General features: G+C 34.9%; 2 protein-coding genes across 2 annotated transcripts in view; both read right to left on the bottom strand.

Moving 5' to 3' along the window:
* Nucleotides 1-541: 541 nt before the first annotated feature.
* On the bottom strand, nt 542-4499 carry LOC106116976 (retinol dehydrogenase 12). Its single transcript, XM_013311040.1, has 5 exons — nt 4077-4499; nt 3749-3984; nt 3329-3568; nt 2912-2984; nt 542-1066 (listed from the first exon to the last, which is right to left on the bottom strand). The coding sequence occupies exons 1-5, from the start codon at nt 4359-4361 to the stop codon at nt 896-898; spliced, it is 1005 nt and encodes a 334-aa protein (XP_013166494.1). The 5' UTR covers nt 4362-4499; the 3' UTR covers nt 542-895.
* Nucleotides 4500-6618: 2119 nt separating this feature from the next.
* Nucleotides 6619-21495, bottom strand: part of LOC106117203 (serine/arginine repetitive matrix protein 2) — an 84089-nt gene continuing 69212 nt past the window's right edge. Inside the window, exons 5-12 of the mRNA XM_013311377.1 lie at nt 14930-15027; nt 12445-12652; nt 12030-12181; nt 11613-11803; nt 11347-11457; nt 8533-8705; nt 8252-8369; nt 6619-7905 (exon numbers count right to left, since the gene is read on the bottom strand). Coding sequence (XP_013166831.1) covers nt 6692-7905; nt 8252-8369; nt 8533-8705; nt 11347-11457; nt 11613-11803; nt 12030-12181; nt 12445-12652; nt 14930-15027 — 2265 coding nt within the window. The 3' untranslated portion in view covers nt 6619-6691. The remainder of the gene's footprint in view (nt 7906-8251; nt 8370-8532; nt 8706-11346; nt 11458-11612; nt 11804-12029; nt 12182-12444; nt 12653-14929; nt 15028-21495) is intronic.

Genomic DNA, 21495 nt, shown 5'->3' with positions numbered 1-21495 from the left:
TATATGGAGCGTCGGTGGCTCGGTGGTCAAGCACTTGACTTGCAATCTGCAGGTCTTGGGTTCGAATCTCGCCATGTACCAATGTGTTTTTCGATTTCCGATTTACATATGTACATTTATCTGACGTTCTTACGGTGAAGGAAAACATCGTGATGCAACCTGCACATATCAGAGAATAAATTCAAAGTTATGTGTGAAGTCAACCAACCCGCACTTGGCCAGCGTGGTTGACTATGGCCTAATCACCCTTAACTTAGGGTAGGCTCTGAGCCCCTCGGTGGGGACATATAGTGAGCTGATGATAAAATTAAAATATAATATATTATTGCTCCATAAATTATTCGAGAATAAATAATATTGGATGTCCTTTAAATAAATAAGAAATTTAAAATATCATATACCGTTGACCATTTTATTTTTAACATATTGCTTTAAAAACTTTAAATAACTAACTAACTAAAGGATTAAAGTAGTAAAACACTTAATATTAACTCCCCCAATATTTTTGTATAGATATGTATGTATGTTATAATGACATCTGATAACTTAGACATAAAATTTTTATAGTGCTATTGATTTTATATACGAAATTTAAGTAATTATGTAAAAATTCTTTTCTTATAACAAATTGTGTATCTCCTAAATAACTGTGGATTTCCACTGTCACAACACTTGTATAAAAACAATCAGCGTTCCATTGATCTTTGAAATAATAGACATCACAAAATTTCAATACAAATTATCAATGCAGTATACTTTTAAAGTAATAATAAAGGTACGTGTCCATTCCCGCGAACGCACCGGACGCACGGCACGCAACGAGATACAAAGAAAATCCGTTTTATCCGTGCGATGCGTGCGAATGAACGCGTACCTTTATTCAGACGCTAGTGACTTACAAAGGTTTTCTGGCTTTTACAAGTTCCTCACTAATATTCCACAGTTTAATTTCTTCTTCCTTCTTAAATGGATATTTGGAGTCGTATTCAACACAATCACGATAGAACTTTCCAGTCTGACCCTCTATACCATAGTCTGTTGCGCAGTATACTATCGTCTCGGAACCCTGGAATTATATATTTAATTTAATTTACAGCAATAGTAATTTACTAATAAGGAAACGTACCCATACTATGTGACCCGTTTAAGGGGGGGATCCTTAAAATACTGCGGTCAGTCACTGGATTTCTGGACACTGGATTCAGATTTTAATCACGTATTCGTTAGTTTTTTTAATTTAAGTATGCATGCAGTCTTATGCTATAAAGAAGAGTATGAGCCAAATATTTTTTTTTTCAATTTTTGCCTGTGAAATGATTAAAAATCATAATTATGAATTACTACGTAAAAACTAGAGAGGGGAGGGGGGTCGTGGCATGTACTACGAGTGGTCATCGAGGGGTCGAAAAAACTAAAAAAAAAAATAGGTCACGTATGGGTATGTTCCCTAAGGCCGTTTATTACATTAACAGAATATTTAAAATTTACTAATATATTACAAGATATTGCAAAAGACTTCGCGGAAATATAAACTTAGTAGTCTATGAGTTATTCCAGTAATCTAGCTCTGTCGCAAATTTCATCCAGATTCCACCAAAACTTTCGCATTTATAATATTAATATATTTTAAATTATTCCAATTAAGGTAGGCTTGTAATAGAATATCGTGCATATCACTTGAATGGGGAACAAACGGTATTCGAACCTTCTTAGGTTCGAATACCGTTTGTTCCCCATATCCCCATATCACTATATGCTCGGATGTCCGTACTTAAAAAACAGGCCATTTGTGATTCACGAACTTGATATTTGCAATCTAAAATGCAATGCAATCTTATTCATATACATTCTCGAATAACATATTATCCTTGATAAGATAGTATGGATATAGTCCTTAACATGTGATCTTGTTCTTTAACATTACGAATTTTATTGCTGTTTTAAAAAAAATGGAAGAACAAGTAGGAAACAATGGCTAATCTATGCATGACGTCATAGTTTCTAAAATGTGTGTGACAATGTATTAGTCTAGACAAGTAAAACATATGAGTAATGATATTGGCAAATAATAGAACAGATTCACGACCTTGATGTTTCCAGTTCTTTGTACCTTTGTAGAATATTAAACATTATAAATTGTTTTAGCAAACATTTAAACTTAAAAAAAAAAAATTACTCGGGAAATTTATTAGGCAATATTCTTATTAAGTACTAGCTGTCGCCCGCGACTCCGTCCGCGCGGAATTAAATAACATTACTAGCCTATGTGTTTTTCCAAATTATATTCTATAAGTTTGCCAAATTTCATCAAGATCCATTCAACCGTTCCGGAGATAACTTCAAACAAACATCCATCCATCTAAACATTCGCATTTATAATATAAGTAAGAAGTAAGATCATGTTTTATTTGTAATTTTAAAACAACTTTACATATAAGCTATTATTGTAACTCAAGAACAACATATTTTATTACAATGTATTCTAAAGATATAACTATGTTAATTATTTCCTCAGTGTAAAGTACATACAGAATCAATCATCTGTAACATAAATAGATATCATATCTAACAAACATATTAAATACAATTGAAACTGAAACAAGAGTCCAAGAGAACACAATATTTTTCTCTTAGCCGAATTTCTCACTTATAGAGGTCATCAGAGATCGGACAATGACTCTCTATACAAGTTTCTCGCTTATTCAGGTTGTATTGTACATGCAAACTTCTTAGATAGCATTTTCCATTGCTAAAAACAGAATCTGACATTACGGCATAAAGGAAAGAAAATTAACCTAAGTCCTTTTCAAACTAAAAGTACTCGTAATTTAAGCGTAAGTTGTAAAAGTGTTGTCAAAAGTAATCCTGATCTTTGCTAAAACTATATAAAAACAAATGTTCAATTATTTACCTGTTTCGCAGACTTCATATACATTAATGCTACTGGCAACATTATTAAATAATGATACCATCTCACTGACAACCTGAAATAAAAAAAAAATGATACTTTAAAAAGATAATATGCATACATTTTAATTATGAATATATTAATTGATATTTACAGACAGTTAAGTTAACAATGGACTTTGTCTTATGTTGACGTGTAATATGAACACTTGAATATTTTAAAGGCAAGTTCATTGTTTTTTTTTATAGTAGCGATGTCTAAAATTGAGAGCTTTGTTTCCTCTTATAGGTAGGTGACAAAATAAGCAATGTTTATGGTCTGTGTAACTATAGATCACACTTTAACTCCCCTTCCCTTGGTAAGCAATGTTTGAAATTGGCCACAAACGCCCCGAAAGAAAGTAGTATTTTAAATAATTACCTAAACAGATTGGTGTAGCAGAAACCAGGGCAACAAGTATACACATCAACACCTGTATCTCTCAATTTGTCAGCCAGTGCTCTTGCAAAGTAGACATTCATCAGTTTAGAGTTGGAATAACCCAGGTTGTGACGCGCCTTCACTTGTCCCTTCTTAGCTCTTTCGATTTCACCTCTTAAGTTCAAATCATTAAAATCAATCTTTGCCCTTTCATGAAGTGTAGACGACACCACTACAATTCTGAAAAATTACAAAAATTACAATTCTATGTATATTTTTTTGCAATAGTGCACAGATAATGTCAATAATATGTTATACAAAACAAGCTTAGTAAAATTGTACAATTATTATTAACAGTTTAAGTTATGCAAAATATTCACAAGGAAATAAATATTGTAATTATTCAATTATGTTCTTTACCTGCTGGGTGCGGCTCTCTTTAATTGGTCTAACAATAAATTAGTAAGATAGAAATGACCTAAGTGATTAACACCTAGGTGTATCTCAAAGCCTTCTTTAGTCTTCTCATCACACCTCAGAGGCACCACAACTCCCGCATTGTTTATAAGCACATCGATCTTATGGAAACCAGTTTTGATTACATCCACAAAACTCTCAATAGACTCAAAGGAAGAAAGATCCAATTGCATTGGGATCTGTAAGATGAGTTATTAAGAATAATTAATGAAACATAGATTTTAAAAATTGGCAATAAATAACATTAGGGTATGTCTCCTTAGTTTCTTACCATTTCTCCTCCAGTAGGCTGTTCTTTTCTTATCTCGTTTATTGCCTGTTTCGCCTTTGCAATGTCCCGGCAAGCAAATATAACTCTAGCCTTACGCCTAACAAGAGCCTTTGCGGTTTCCAGCCCTATACCACTATTAGCGCCGGTAATGAGATAAGTTTTACCCCTCAAGCAGGTATCAGTTAAGCATTTTCCCCATTTTCGCGACCTCCACTTGCGTATAAAACCAATGGCAATTAAAACTGATATTGGCACTGCAGCGTATATAGCCTGTGCTGGTACCATTTTTAAAATTGAACTTAGTACACTTAGTTATTAACCGCTTATAAGTAAGTTACGAAACTGGTACTACGTAATATCAACAGATACAAATAAGAGATTTAAAATTGTACTTCGACCAGCCACAGCCAATGGAAAAAACTTTCAATGACATTGACATTATAAAACATCAGATGACGTTAAACGTCAGACGTCGGTCAGTGTTATCAGTTCAAGTAAATAATAAATTTTCACCATAGACTATTTACTAATGGTTTGAAGTTTATGAACGAATCACAAGTTGAAATTTGTATTTTTACTTGTTTGGCTACTTGCTAATTTCTTGAAATAGGTATGTTTTATAACTTTTGTAAACTTATTTTAAACCGAATACAATTAACTTCATGAATTAACTAATTTGTTTTAATGTCAAAAAATACTATTTAGTTATTGTTTACTTAGAAGCCACCATAAAAATATATTTCAATTTTTATTGCTAAAACTGTCCAATAGCGAATTTTATAAAATTGTGTGAGGGTGTTTAATAGAAAGCATTTTCTGCTTTGTGGTTACTGATCACAACATAGACTTATAGAAACAACAAGTTTGGGGTAAATAATAGGCGGAATGAAATAGCTTGGTTGTTTATTTAAAATTTGTTATAGGGTGAACTAGATAAAAAAATCTGTATTCCAGACTACGAAAACGATATGATAACATCTTACACAAAATACAATAATATATCATCCTAGGTATATTTAATAAAACTTTTTTTTTAGAATTTGCGATCCTCAATATAGGTAAATAAGTACAGCAATAAAATTGTTCTAAATTGTCTTTTGAGCAGATACTACTGATTACGCGTTATTATAAAGATGTGTTTTTATGTCTTTACACAAAAATGGTCTAGTCTTAGCATGATATTAAGGTATTCAATAGTATTGTAGTTCTAAGAAAAATATTTTTTTAAGCTACATAAGTCTTAAATATAGCCAACAGTAACTCAGTATTTGATAAAGTCATCAAAATAAAATAAACATAATCATATTAACATTTAATATTTTTCTAGATTCCGTATTATGTAGTATGTATTGAAGCATTTACATTAATATTAATATTTTAATGTTCAAGTTATGTGTGTTACATATGTAATAAACATCTATTTACTAATATAACAGTATTTAAATTTATATAAAATTAATAAACATACTCTATCCAGTTGGAATGTAAAGGCAATTTAGGTCACTAGGAAAATTTTAAATCATAACTCTTTAATTTCTTAGTTATCAGGAATATTTAAAGATTCTCAACAAGTCTATTATAAAGAAGGTATAAATGCAAAGTTTTTAATTATCTACTAAGCATTGTCTATTTTTTTTTATATTTCACTGTAAGTCTTTTGTAACAAAAAGATCATCGTATAAATTATGGTATTTAATTTGAATGTTTATGAAGTAATCATTTAAATTATCCTATTTAAGGTTATAAAAATTCAATTGGCACCATTAGTCGAACTATAAAAATACAGAATTTTGTGCCACTTTGCCTTAATTTTGTGAAATTAATGGGTTACCAGATATGATTTGTCTATGGTCATATAAGGTCAAAGAGGTAAGAAACTCCCATTTTTTATTTTACATCTGACAAATCTGGCAACCCTATAATTGCATTGGCAACTTGCATTTGCGTTCAATCGACATTATTTACACTCTTTACTATTTCCAATATATTAAATAAAATTCCAAGCTCCCATACCCAAAAATTGTGCCGATTGCATTTTTTACAATGTACAGAATCACAACTTTGTCTAATTAATATCTAAATTACGTGTACAAAATAATTTTGAACTATGTTTCTGAACTTACTATGTATTAATAATATTTAAGCAACTGTAGCATAAAATTTTAACATTCAGAATTATTAAAATTAAGAATTTCATAAAATACTCTTGAACATATCTAGTTTAGTTACTTTATACCATTCCATCATCACTTTAACTTATATAAAAACTATGTATTTAGTATATATGTTTACATATTATATAATATAAAATTAAACATTATATTGGAATGAAAATATATGAACACTGTTTCACATCACCATAGCCACATTTAGTATTAAAGGAGATTCATTATCAAAGATTTAGGAAGTATAAATATTTAAATTTAAGCGATATACGTTACATCTATGGAATGTTAAGAATTATGAAATGACGAACCTTCAACAAACAAGACGTTACGTCCGAATTAAAAGCTCTCATAAAAGTACATAAGCTTTTTTGTAAGAAATAATTGCTATATTAACATTGTGTCGAAGCATTGTTTAGCAATTTAATGTACCCTAATATTTAGAAACCTTCACATGGGAGTCGATATCTGATGTCGAGAGCGGTCCAAACCAACGTCCACCGTAACAACCTTGCCGTCTACAGGTGTACCGCTGTCCGAACTATCCGGCATTATGATGCATACAAAAGACCTGCCGCTAGTCGCATCTCGAGGATATATCGTCATAGGAATGAACCGGTCGCTAGTCCCGTCCACGTACGCCGCCAGCCGTGAGTACACCTCGGGAAAATGCTTCTTCAGAACCACTCCTCTACTCTCCAACTCATACACAATATTCTTAAAACATATCTCTCTAAACTTATGCGCCGTCGCCGCGTTCTTTTCGCCCGCGTTGGTCAGTTTTGACGTTAGAATCAGCGTCTCGCGGTCTTCCGGCGTTCCCTTGCTGTCTCTCCTGTGTCGCTTTCGATTCTGTTCCTGTATCGCTGCGGTGACGGTCTTGCTGAGACGCAATTTGGCGCACCGCGACACCATCTGCCGCTCCCATTTTACTGCGCCTTTCGTGGGCACCTCGCTGATTATACACACAGCCACAAAGAGAATTACTCTAGTTTCAGGATTGTATGATTTACACAGTTTCACCACCTCAGTGTACAGTTCTACTCCCATTTCGTTCGGTTGCAGCGAGATCCACTTCACATACTCAGGTTCGCTGAGGTACTGGTAACCATGTGTTGTGAATTTTTCCGCGGCCTCTGGGCTCGTGAAGAACACTTTGACCACACCCCTGCCATGCGCCAGATACCCTTTATGGGCGATGGTGCTGATCTGATGCAGGGAGCTCGCGTCCTCCTTCGCGGCAGATATAATTTGCCTGCAGAGGGCGCTCGCGCGGGAGTGCAGACACACCTTCCTGTGCTTCTCCCAGTGCGCTCGCCGACACTCCTTAGAGCAGTACATCGTCGTGCAGTTGTGGCACGACTTGTAATGTCGTTTGGCGTCCGCGAGTGGGGCGCGCGAGGGGCACTTGGGATACTTGCACTTGACGAAGGCTTCGTCGGTACTGTTCTCCGTCTGTAGGGAGAGGAGGGAGGCGCGCGATTCGTGCTGCGGGCCACGGGGCTCGGCGGCACGAAGGGTTGCGGCGTCCAGGCTGGTGCGTCGGTCTAACGATGCGCCGGCGCGAGCGCATGGCTCGCTCTTTCTTCGAGACCGATCGCCCTGCGCGGACCGCGACCGTCTCGGGTCTTGCATTGCGGCTGAATTATCAACTGCTTCCTTGCCTGCAAGAAGTTTAGAGTCATCGCTTTAAAATTATATTTTCTCGGACTAAATAAGCCTAACTAAATTTATTAAGAAAGACATTGAAAGACTCAGGACCATTGAGCGAGACATAAAACAAACGATCATTTGCCAAGACAATCATGCTAACGTGGCCCATAGAAAATATAGTCTTACCTTGTACCGTGCGCACGTGAAAAAGAATACAAATTTTAAAACGATTTTATAAAATAAAATTGCCAATAAAACGGGACCTGTACAGGTATTGTGAGACAGATGGAGATAGAAGCGTGAAGGATAAGAGAAATATAAAAAATTGGAACGCTCAGACTTACATATCATTCCTACCTTGTCGGTCGGGGCTGGGGTCTGTGAGCGAGCTGGGCTCGCTGGGCGTGCTGACGAGGCGGGAGGCGACCGAGGCGCTACTGTGCCCGCTACTGGTCAGCTGTTCGTAACGGGGACTCTGGGAAAACAAGCAGTAATACATCGAGCCTTGCCTACTGGGAGCTCGAACTACTTCTACAATTATAATAGCGCTTTGCATACTAAATATTTTCCGAATTCATAATAGCATATATGGAAGGATTAAGGATAGGAATTTAATTTTTATTTAACTGCAATTTTACCTTCCCTCCCATAAAATAATAGGGACTCTTCCTAGGGCTAGGCTGCGGAGTAGGTATCCTGGCGGGCTGCGAGGGCAGGCCCAAGAGGGAGTCCAGAACGTCCTCTAGAGTGGTGGAGCTGGGCGAAGGCCTGGTCAGGCCGAGGTTCAAAGGACGTTGGCAGTCTTGCCAGTCTGCAAATACGCATATTAGTTTTTATTTTATTAAGTTTTGACGGATTCGAAAATATGGATTTAATATGAATGGTAACCGACTTAATCGATAGGAAATTCTAAGTTAAGTACACATTTTAAACATAAGCAATATCAAGTTATAGGTACTAAGTACGTACTTAGGTGTACCGTAATAACAATCGAATGAAATTCCTAAAAATTTGCACCTTTATCAAGTTCTAGCAATAATTGCCAAGTTAAGATAATTTAATAAAGATTTTGTTAATATTTTCACCAGAAAAAAAAATTAAAGTGCACGTAACATCAGATTTCACAGACAGAGCTCACGCTAATTCAAAGCTAGATTTAAATTTTAATGTTATATATGTATACATATATTCGTAAGAAACATAGCACCTGCAAGTATTTAACTGCTTATGTGTCTTAAGCTTTAGGTTATTTACGTGTTAGTGAGCGATGAATAATGATAATGAGGAGAGAGAGTACGACCTTCTATATATGGACTGGCTATAAGAGTAATATTTTGTGCCTATTTGGTTTTCGCCATTTTGGCACTGACTGTAGCGGTTTGTAGCGACGGTGTTGATTCGAAGTAACATCATGAAACACAGGGAGGTTTAAATCATACCGAATAAAAAGCTGGCATTTTCAAGCAATCGCCTATCCATTTATAGAGGTTAGTGGAAGAGAGTAATTACTAATTGACGACACTATTTTTATTTTTTATTTATAAAAATTACTAAAAACTATTTCTGCTAAATATAAACGAGATATTTATTTACTTACCATATCATGTGATCTTCTTTAACTGAGATAAAAAGGGATGGAAAAATATATGCATGAAACTCCCTGTATGAATTAAAATTGGATGTTTTAATTCATCCGTTATACATAAAAAAAAACAATAGACGGCACAGAAATAAAAAAAAATAAAACAAAAATATAAAATAATCTGAATATATTCATAAATTGTTATAATTATAATGTAACTAAATTACATTGATGTATCGAATGTTTGATGTTAATATAAAAAAAGAACAACATTCATGACTTCTAATTACAAATGAAGGTACCGAGATTCTCTAAATATAATGCTATTTCTACGTATAAAAATTACATTTTAGGTACTATTCAAACAACAGGCAACGTGTGCTTGTAAAATGAAACATAGAGAGCTATGGAACAAACTATTGAAAAAATCTATAATTTGTTTATTAAAAATGCCTTTCCGAGTTTACTCGATAAATGTCTAGATTTCTAAATCAAACGATGTATGTCATAGACAATGTGTCAGGGAAAGGCTTCGTTAAACAAATTCGACGCGTTAATTTCGCTTTTAATTTTCGGCGGTGCGAATTTTGAGCACAAATCAAATGATTCTAACCTAATCAGAACCTGTATAATTTACTTAAGGACCATCTGTGGACCCCAAACATAAATTACGAGGTGATTTAAGTAGAAGGAACTTAAATATTTTTCTTTTAGACTTCAGTCAGAATGTCACTTCTCACCACCACATTTTGTTTATGGTTCTGATAAATGTTGCCATTAATTTAAAATTTAATACTTTCAGGCAAATAAATTGTTTGTGACAATTTTTACAGTAAACTTTTATAATGATACATATATTGAAACATCATTTTTAAATCATATAAGTAGGTAACAGATTTATTAGCACCTAAAATAAAATATAGCAACATGATAAAATTATTTACAAATCTATTTATTATTCACTAGCATACAAACTAAATGCTACAAATTTGCATTTAAAGTAAACACAAACATAATTATTTACGCTGTACATGAAATATATTGATTTTTTAAACATTTAACTGGTTGTATCGATTACTATTGCAAATATGGCAATATAATAATCATAGACAATTAAAAGTGTCGTAAAAATTTTTAATCTATCTATTTTGATTAAATTAAATTATGATATGTTTATAGATAGTTTATAATAACACTCAATAATTCATTAAAATAGAAATGCATCACATTGCATTTATCTATTCTTAATTAATATTTAAATAATAATAGAAAAAAAAACATTTTGGCGGGTTTACAATGTCACGCTAATTGTACTAGCAACATTACACGATGATCGTAGAAAACAAATATGAATATGCTCGAATGTAATGAGACGTGGGAAGAATTAAGCCACAACAAAAACTTAAGCCAACTACAAGCCAGTGCTGTGTTGTCATGACAACAATAGTAAAAAACACTTAAAATTTTGCTCGTCAAAAAGTGCATAAATGTCACAAAGTTAACACCGTACATGACAATGGTCCTGAGTCTTTAAACTCTATAAAGCTCTATTACAAACATATTGATGTTCATTACTTATTCAAGTTGCAAAATAACTAAAAGAAAAGGCAAACAGCACAAAAATTATCTCACAAGAGTAATACATAAAAATAAATTACACTGCAGGCTTTAAAACTTTAAATGCAACATTTCTATTATAAAAATATTCATTCTCTTGATTAGATGAATTTTCTAACGTGCCAAACGTAAATGGATGTAGGAAACGAACGTTACAATGTGTTCATTAACCATTGCTCGGTTACGCCGGAATGTATTTGTGCGAGATGTATCTAAGCCTGCAGTGTAGGGGGTGGTGGTCACGCTCGCTCACCGGGCGCGGCGCGGTGCTCGAGGCGCAGTGAGGAGGGCGGGCGCGGGTGTGGCGGGGGCAGCGCCTCCGTCACCACTAACGGCGTCTGCGGGGACTCTAACGGTTTCGTACCTGGAAAAGAATAGCATAATCATTAAATAAACGTCGCTTTGACTTAATGAGAATAGTTTAAAAAATGCACTGCAAACATTTATGGTTGGTAGAAATCTATGTGTTTTTTTTAAAGGCTAAAACCAGAATTAGACGTTTCACAAAAGCCAGCATACCAACAAAGGAGCTCTCTAGCCAGTAGAGTTTTTGGCTGGATCTCGGCGAGGGCTGGTCGAGGTCTCCGTTAGCGGGCTCCAGGCCCGATACATAGTGCACGATCGCTGAAGTCACCTCCTTGATCGACGACTGGATCTCCTCCGACGCTTTTGCCGATGCGCTCGACTGCTGCAGCAGGGATGACGCTAGCCTGTAAACCAGGACAGATATATTCAATCACAAAAATAAAAAATAAGTTAATTGCACTAACGCGTTATTGGGCTTGGGCGATCTTCCTCAAGTGACAACTTCGACTTTAAAGCCAGGTTGTGTTGGATTGGTCTGCTCTTGGCTTATATGATAGCATAGTGATCTTGACCGGATACTTGCGGGAGAATTGTGTTAACCTACACATGGTTCAAGTTAAGATGAGTTACCTCTCGTGCGGCGTCCTCGGCGTGGTGTTGAGGCGTTCTTGGCTGCGCCAGCCGAGATATGGCTGACGCGCACTGAAGGAGGAGCGCGCGGACGGCGAGCACAGCGGGCTGCCGCCGCGCACGCTGCTGCGAGTCGACGAGCATGGAGATGTCTGAAACAAACATACCCACAATATAACACTGTCCAAAAACATAATAAAAGTAAAAGCAAAATCTGAGGTACGCTCTCATGAACGAAACAAATTAGTCTTGGTATATTATTATAGTACTGGTATAGTATTTTATTGCCAAAAAAGACGAACAATGCAGAAGTTAACCCGCATTTTTGCAGTTAATATCCAGGTCGTAGATAAAGAACTCGCTAAAGAATTTGATGAGAAGGATAGAAACTTTATCATTAGATTAAGAAACTTACTTGATTGGAGTTAAGTCTGCTGGTAGACCACCTGCCGAAACTGGTGGTGTGTGGGGAGAGCTGCGGCGGCGGGGGCTGCGCGCCGGCACCGAGGCTTCCCAGCGATGTGGTTTTGGAGTTGAGGCCGCCCCAGCGCGCCGCAGACGACGCATCCGACAACCGCTTCCGGAGTAGGAAACCCTCCCGGGCGGCTGGCGCGTTCTTGTACCTATAATGAGAAACACATTTATTATTAATTCCTAAAACATATTAATGAGATTATAAAGTTAACTTATATTAAAATTCGATAGATTTATTAAATAAAAATATTCATCATAAAAATTGACAAGGTTTTAAACGAGTACTTTTGGTTTTAAAATTGTTTAGTTATTTTTATTTGAATTTTCTTATAAATGTTCCCGATATACCGATATCTATAATAATGTTACTATTATAATTTCTAACAATCAAGCTCATATAAAATAAATAACTATCGAAGCTAAAATTAGAAACAAATTGAGCGCGAACTTTATCGTAATCGAAAAAACACGATAGCGTAAAGTAGATCTAATCTAGACTAATTGTGTTATCTTCCGGCTACGGCTGCACCCTTCAATAATAAAGTAGTTTGTACATACAAATAACAATGTAATTTCATTTACTTCTTATCTTATATAAGTTTTTTACCATCTCGGAATTATTTTCGTAAGAAAATTTTGTGTTACGCCACTAAATATTCATATTATCACTGTTTCAAATCTTATTAAACTTATATAAAATTTATACATAACGAATTATTTAAGGGGTTTATTCTTGTTTTTCATATTTAACTTAAGAAACGCAAGCATCTAAAATTATCATTGTCTACCACTTGGTCACTTATAGTGAGCTGATGATGATGAAGCCAAATAAATGTTAACATAAATTAAAATTAAAGATTTTAATCAATATTTTCAAACAAACAAATTAAATGAATAAAATCATATATAACATAATACTGATAGCGAAGAGCTTTGACCAACGTCTCGAGAAGCTGTCGCTAAACAGTTGGATTAAGGACCCGATACAAAAGGCAGTTATCCTAGAAACCGCACGCATCGTGAGAAGGTTCCTGTCTCTGCAGCCCTGACCACTGGTTGTTTGAGTCATGGGACTCCGCAGCCGGTGGTGCTCTATTTTTAATATAATATATTTTGTAAAATTTTTAATTTTATATATAAAATATAATATGTAAAGAATAAGATAAATAAATAAATACGTCAATATATAATATATGTTTTATAATGTCGTCATAAGTCTTCGTATAGGGTGTCGACAATCGCCATGGTCTAATGAGCACAAGTCCTAGTACGAGGTCTAATTAACTCACAGTTAACAGTAATAAAGTCAGCCGGGTGACGCTTGCGTGAGAAACATTGAACATTCTATGAGATATTATAATTAGGACGAGAACGAATATTTTATTTAAAATACTAGCTGTCGCCCGCGACTCTGTCCGCGCAGAATTTAAGAAAAAAGTAGCCTATGTGTCCAGACTATGTTCTACATCTATGCCAAATTTTAGCGACATACGTTGAGCCGTTTCACAGATACCTTCAAACAAACATCCATCCATCCAAAAATTGCGCACGCGTTGTATTGCAGATCACAGTAGATAAATAAAACGCTAGTCTTGATGGCCAGTCGTCTAAAAGTTGCCTTATATAGAATTAAAAAATTATGTCAAAAATGTAGAATTTAATAATCGCATGTCGCAGTTAGGTATATACCAACTTTAATGACCTAAATAACAGAAAATAATTACGTTATCACACGAAACTGTTATTGATAGCATCGATAAATGGTTCAGGTTTATATTTCTACTAACATAAATACTTTTAAACCGTTTCCGTTGATAACCTTAATCCTAATAAATTGAAATAAATGTTTACTTTGACATATACGAGATTATACAATTAACTAGCGGTTGCCGTCGACTTCGTCAGCGCAGAATTAAAAAAAAAAGTATTTTATAATATGTCTGAGTGCATTAGCTACCTTTCAGTCCAAGTCCCGTCAAAATCAATCCCGCCGTTCCGGAGAATACCACGGACAAACGCGGCCTAGCATACAGGCATAAAGAATTTTTTTCAAATCGGACCAGTAGTTCCTGAGATTAGCGTCTTCAAACTCTTCCGCTTTATAATCATCATCATAATCAGCTCACTATACGTCGCCACCGAGGGGCTCGGAGCCTACCCTAAGTTACGGGAGACTAGGCAACCACGCTGGCCAAGTGCGGGTTGGTTGACTTCATACATATCTTTGAATTTCTCCTCAGATATGTGCAGGTTGCATCACGATGTTTTCCTTCACCGTAAGAACGTCGGATAAATGTACTTATGTAAATCGGAAATCGAAAAACACATTGGTACATGGCGGTATTCGAACCAAGGACCTGCAAATTGCAAGTCAAGTGCTTGACCACTGAGTGTAGCTTTATAATATTTAGAAGATATAAACTCACCATTCGGGTACATTGAGTTTCTGTAGCGATCTCTGCACTCGTAGTTCGTGCTCGGAGAGAACGCGATCCGAATTCTTTTGCAACTCGTTCTCAGGGGGCTGCGACAAAACAAATACTCATTCAATATACAATAGTAAAAGAAACAAATTAATCAGTACAAAAAAATATATATACCTAAGAGGAAAATCATGTTGTTCAAAGCTGATTAGAAATGAAAAACAAATGTAATCTAATATTATCTACATCTAATTATTTAATAATAAACTTATTTAATTTGAAGTAATATTTACAGATTCATCTATATCTTTAGGTGTCAAACGATACAAAACGTCATGAAATGTCGGATCAAGTTTTGTGATGTGACTTTTTAATTGTTCAACATTATTCAAATCATTCATCGATGATGAATCTATAATACCACTCTGTATTTTTAATGTTTGACAGATTTTATGTACAGCAAATTTAGCGTATTCTGTTTCGTCGTCTTCCGAAGATATGTCAAATATTTTATCATTCGCACAATAAGATCTACTGACAATATCGTCTTTGTATAAAGATTCAGTGCTATTCAAAATAGAATCACCTACTCCGCAAGATTTTACAAAGTCAGACCACGATAAAGAACAATAGTTAGGAGATTCAGTATCAACTTCTTTAGGTTTTATTTCTGTTACTAGACTGCTACTAGACACCCTTAGAAGTGATTCTTTCGAACCTATCATATCTGAGACACCGTATATAGTTTCATACCAGGAACTACACCTGGATGAATCCGTGTTAAAGGTCACTTTACGTTGTTTCCTTTTTAATGTAGAAGTACGAGGCACTAAGCTCTTTTCATGGTGAAGATTGAGTATTTTATCTTTCTCGAATTCCGCATAATCAGGTACATCGATGTTATTAAAATCTTTGTCTAGTTCCGGAGGATCCAGTATGGAACAGCTTTTAGATTCCGTTAAGTCTTCAACTGGAGGTGGAGGAACACTTTGAAGAAGGCGTTGGAAAAATGCACGAACTTTACTGTCATTATTAATATCAACTGATTTCTCTATAGGATTCTGCACAAGCGAGGTTACTCTAGTCGTTGTATTATTACATAAAAGATTGCTATTCGATGATTTGTCGCTGTAGTTAGATTGACTGGAATATCGTTTACGCGACTCGAGTTTCCTGATGCGTATCTTCGATTTCCATTCCTCGTGTTTTGATCGAAAACCGGTTACAGTTATTGGATTCTCATCTTCAGATTCACTTCTTGGTATATCTGGATATTTTGTGTAGTAAACGTCTCTGGAAAGTGGTTTCGAATACAAATGCTCTGGCTTTACTTCTTCAAATGGTTCCATTTCAACTGTAATCCAAGTTGTGTCCAAACAATACCAGTATCCATTTCGTTGCAACACTTCTTCTGTTGTCAGTAACATTATAGAAACCATCTTTAGATGTTATTAAAACAACCACCGAAGCGAAAGTGTTTTGACTGAATAAGTCTCACAACACCCTAGCGTATATCAATATTTAATTTATAATTTGTTTTGAATTGGACTAGCTCATTACTATATTACATTTGAGATAAAAGCCGCTTTAATTATCTTGTTTACGATTACTGTTTAGAAATAACCTTGTGTACAATATTGACTTAATTAGTGCAAAATAAATTACGACAATAACAAAAGGATTAGTCATGAAAAAGTTTTTTTTAAATATTTGATACAGGAAAATAATTATGATAAGATTATCATAAATGTAATTTGAAAGAATTTAAAAATTGATAATAAAAATGCGAGATTTATCGTATGTAACGGAAGACTCACCCTGACATCAGTGGAAGCGAGTAGTGCGCAAGGGCCTAGCAGTCCTACAGTCTCCCAGCAAGTCATGTTGCGTGCTGTGCTCGGCTCGCGTCTACCGTCCGCGGCTGTCTACGCTCGCCTGAGCCTCACGTTACTATCGCATCGTGATGCACCGGTGGCTCCATAATGTAACGTTACGTAAGGCCTCGTATCTACGCGATATCATTCTATCAGACATACAAAGCGTTTACACACAAAGCTGGGCCCCGGCAAGAAATCGGTCAAGCAAGCTGCGATATCGAAGCGGAAAGCGCTCGATCAGTTAGCACTACGTCGCTTATTGAATGTCAAAATCCAATTACGAGGCTGAATCGCAGCGAGCGCGGGGCTTCTGTGGCGAGCGTAGCCCTGCGTGCGGGCGCCGGCGCTGCGCCGTGCTGGCCGGGGATGCGCTGCGCCCCGTGGGACATAGACCCGGACTGCGCTGGGCTGGGGGCTGCGGGCAGTCGCGGCGCTGCCTCTCGCTACACTGAGGCGCGGTGCGTGTCCTTGAGCGGCGCGCATGCTCACACAAAAACCCTTACTACCGTTTCTAGTGCCAACAAGAGCATATTAATGTAAAGGAATGGTACACGTCTTTTGAGCATTTTCATCAAAACTTTTATATTTTTCTAAACGATCTTCTCATTCATTTTTAAGAACAGAATAAAATCGTGGTTTTGTACGAGTAATGTTAGGTAAATGGGTTCAGCGTAAGGTATGCTTAGTCGAATATTCAGATATCGATGTTCACATAACTGCCAAGAGGCACCTGTTTGTGGAGGGCGTGCCGGTGCGTGACATATTGACCTCGAGTCGAACTCAAGGGAACAATATAAATATTTCCTTGAATTGTTCCTCTTTACGACAATTTTGTTTACGTTAATTGAAGTCTTTATCAGAGATATCTTATCTTTATATATTATCTTGATACTGAATTCAACCTTGAAATGTTTTGATAGTCAATAGGTATAAAATAACTCTATGAAAAACTTGTAAAATCAGTTCATTACTATGAACGATTATTACGATCAGGTGTTGCGATTCTATTGGAATGCAATTTCTCTTTCCCAGTAAATTATTCATTGATTTTCTACAGCATAACACTGGTCTGCTTGATTTGTTATTTAACAAATGTTATGACTGATGGAGTAATATTTACTGCCACAACTCTACTCTTATAAATAAAACCCTCTGATGATATGTGAGGTTTTTATTAAGAACCAGCTGTCAAAGATCAAATTGACTCTTAATTAGAAAACTTTTTTATGGGAAAAGATTACGGCAGTTTTGAGGGTTTTCCCGGCAATTATTCGAATTTTTCTCACCTTTTAAACTTTCCCTAGGCTTCGACGAACATTTCAAGACCAAGATAAGATAAATCCGTTAAGCCGTTCTCGAGTTTTAGAGACTAACGAACAACAATTGATTTATATATAATTTCTTTTATAGTTGGCAATCATTAAAAATTAATTTTGTAATATTTAATCCCACGATAACGAAGTAACCTTTAGATTAAAGCCTAATCTTTTATCTGTTGAATAATGTCATAGGTAGAGTCTTGGGGTGAAACAAGATGTTTAATTATAGTACGGGGTATAAATGCCATGTTGTGAGGGCGAGTGAAATGTAGTTCATGACCTAATTGAAAAGCTTTATTATATTCCAGCTGATATTTAGCGTATCCACTGACAAAAGACCCCATGGATTAGAATAAGAAGGAGGAATTGTTATGTTTTTTTGTTAATATTCAATTCTGTGGAAACCCACGGTTAGATGTTAAGTTGTGTTGTTATAAATTTATCTTAATTCCGTGTTTATTCTGCGGCGCCAATCTGTCTACCAGTGTCGACAATATTTACTATTAAATGAATGTTTGTTTGTTTATTATAAGTTAAGTAAACACATTGTTTAATGACTACAACTAAATGATTAACCTAGCACCGGTTTGAAAACCATTTAAGACTAGATCTGTCAAGTTCTACAAAGAAAGTCTAGCAAGAAAAGGTTTAACTAGTTTTAGAAAACGTTATATAATATTAAATTCATACAAATTGATATGACAAAATTAATTATCATAAAAAACTTTCCGTTAACATAAGTCAGCTCTTATCTAGTATTTTTTTAGTTATGTTGTAGTTGTAAAAGTCCCAAGTCTTTCTTTTCAGCACGACTAAGATGCGTCCTTTTAATAGCACAGTGTAGCACTGTGCGGTTTGTTGTTTGTGAAAAGGACACGCTCGTTCGCTGAAAGGAGCGCTTTTAAACGGAGAAAAAGAAGAAAACGATCCGTTGCTTTTTTGTTCGTCTAAATCTTTCAGTTTTATTTTTAAAGGATACTCTGTTCTTTCGGCCAGTGTATGTTTCGTTTTTTATCTTTTCTTTTTAAAAAAGTTTGAATAGAATTTAGTATGGTTGCTATTTGAAAATTACATGTCATTAAATTAAGCACACATTCAATATTTATTTCTTTACTGGCTGTTGCTCGCGGCTCCGTCTATGTAGAATTAAAAAAAACTTAATTAGTAGCCTATGTGTTCTATTATACATATTTTTATGCCAAATTTCATCAAAATCCGTTGAGCCGTTCCGGAGATACCTTCAATCAAACATCCATCCACCCATCCAAACATTTTACTATAATATTAGTAAAATAAACTTCATATTACTCAATTGGGTACAGATATGTCTTACTACAGATCTTAGAAATCCAGGCTGAATTCAATAAACAAATTGCGCAAAATGCCAGTCCTCGTTCTTCTTTATATGAAATCGAAGATAAGAATATAATGCACTCATGCGACATACTGAATGTTTAAATCTTTTACGAGCGTCCTTATTCAATTAACATAAGTGTATGTACTTATAGTTACACGTATTTAACACGTGTGGTAGTTATTAGAATAAACAATGCCATGTAAATTATAAGTATATATTGTTTTTAATAGCATAGTCCTATCATCTTTGACAGAAAACAATCCATAGACGAAATATTTATTTATATTCCGAAATTAATGCTAGCTGTCGCCGGTGATTTCATCCGCGTAGAATTATAAAAAAAACATTAGTCTATGTATTCTTCCTTTGCTCTACGTCTGTGGCTAATTTCATCGTATTTCGTTGAGCCGTTTGTTTATTGAAAAATACTTTTTAACATCCATACAAGTAAACTTTCACATTTATAATATTACTAAGATAGCGTTATTTATATCGTAGATAATAAAACTTATCGAATCTAATCAATAATTTCTTAAGTACAAAATAATACAATTAAATGTCCGTTAAAGATAATTAGTTTAACAAAAACTTTGCTGTCTATAGAACTAGTGTTATGAATGAAACAAACTCGGGATATGCCTAGGTCTTCCAGGATTTAGCCAATCAACGCGGGATACTAACGAAGGTCCGTCCTGGTAGTTCTAGAGCGACGTCTTCCGCCTTCAAGGTGTGATGACGGGATATCTAGATTATGTAGTTCCGTAGATATTAAGTAATATATGTGTTTCTCTACACATAAAAACCTTTTGACCACTAAATCGTTTCACCGAACATTAGATCTAGTTATAACCGTGGGTTTTTGATACCAACATTTCCGTATAACATCACTGTTTTTCATTTTTGACAAAACAGATAAGAATAGTTTTTAAAGGGGATTTTGATATTAGAAACCGACGATTGAGTTTTGTCCTAAAATGACAAATGAAAACTTTCAAATAAAATAAAATATAATCAAGTCATATTGATTTCGGTGTTCCAATTAAGAGCAAATTTTGTTATTACGGAGATCGAATCGATTTATCATCTAAAATATCTGAATATAATTCGGTCAACATTTCAATGTGGCCGTGAGAATGAACCGAGCTTCAGTAATTACAAGCTACAGAGTCAACGCCTTGTCTGCTAATTATTGGCAACATGACACCGTTTAGTGACAGGCAAATTGACACCGTTGACACCACTCGTATAAGTTGGTTGTAAACATTAAAAAAATTATGCAACTTTATAAAATAAGTGTTGCCGGGTTTCACACACATTTTTTCCTTTTGACATATGGCAAAAAGTTACTATGGAAATATGCATTAACGTATATTCCTATGTCGTATAAATAAGCTATATTTTTTGTCTAGACAAGATTTTTTTCAGTTAAATTATAAATTACATCCGTGACAATGTGCATGTGAAAAACTTAGATGTCACATAACCAAACTAAGAGGATGATTACGATAGTTATTTAATGAAAAGTAATATAATGATACATACATTACTATCCAGGAAATTGAAATATAAAACCTGTATCACCTTGTAATAGGAACAACCGATTATATTACTACGACGACCTTAAATAAATGTGTTAAATTACTTGGACGATTTTGGACTAAAGCTTTTACTTTATCACAAGATTCAAAATATATGTTTTCTATTTCAATATATTGAAAACCAGATAAAGTATTAGATAAAAACCACTTGGTTATAATATACGAAGAATTTTTTTCAAAGCGCCTGTAAGAATATTACTTCTAAAGTTACAAAACAAAGACATTGCATTCATAAATGTGTTTCTATGCTACATTGCAATCCAATTAAAAGTAAGTCGGACATAGTTCAAAGAATTACAAGATCGTCCCCTTTACTTGTCCTACTATTTATCTTTAAAGTACTATCCTAATTGTTATATATGTTACACAACAATGTTGTAGATTTAAGTCAATAATGTCGTGAAGCCTACCAAAATTA

The sequence above is a fragment of the Papilio xuthus genome, unplaced genomic scaffold, assembly GCF_000836235.2.
Source record: "Papilio xuthus unplaced genomic scaffold, Pxut_1.1 DF827680.1, whole genome shotgun sequence".
Classification (NCBI taxonomy): domain Eukaryota; kingdom Metazoa; phylum Arthropoda; class Insecta; order Lepidoptera; family Papilionidae; genus Papilio; species Papilio xuthus.
Note: the sequence above shows the minus strand (reverse complement) of the source record. Positions and strands in the feature narration are given on the sequence as shown.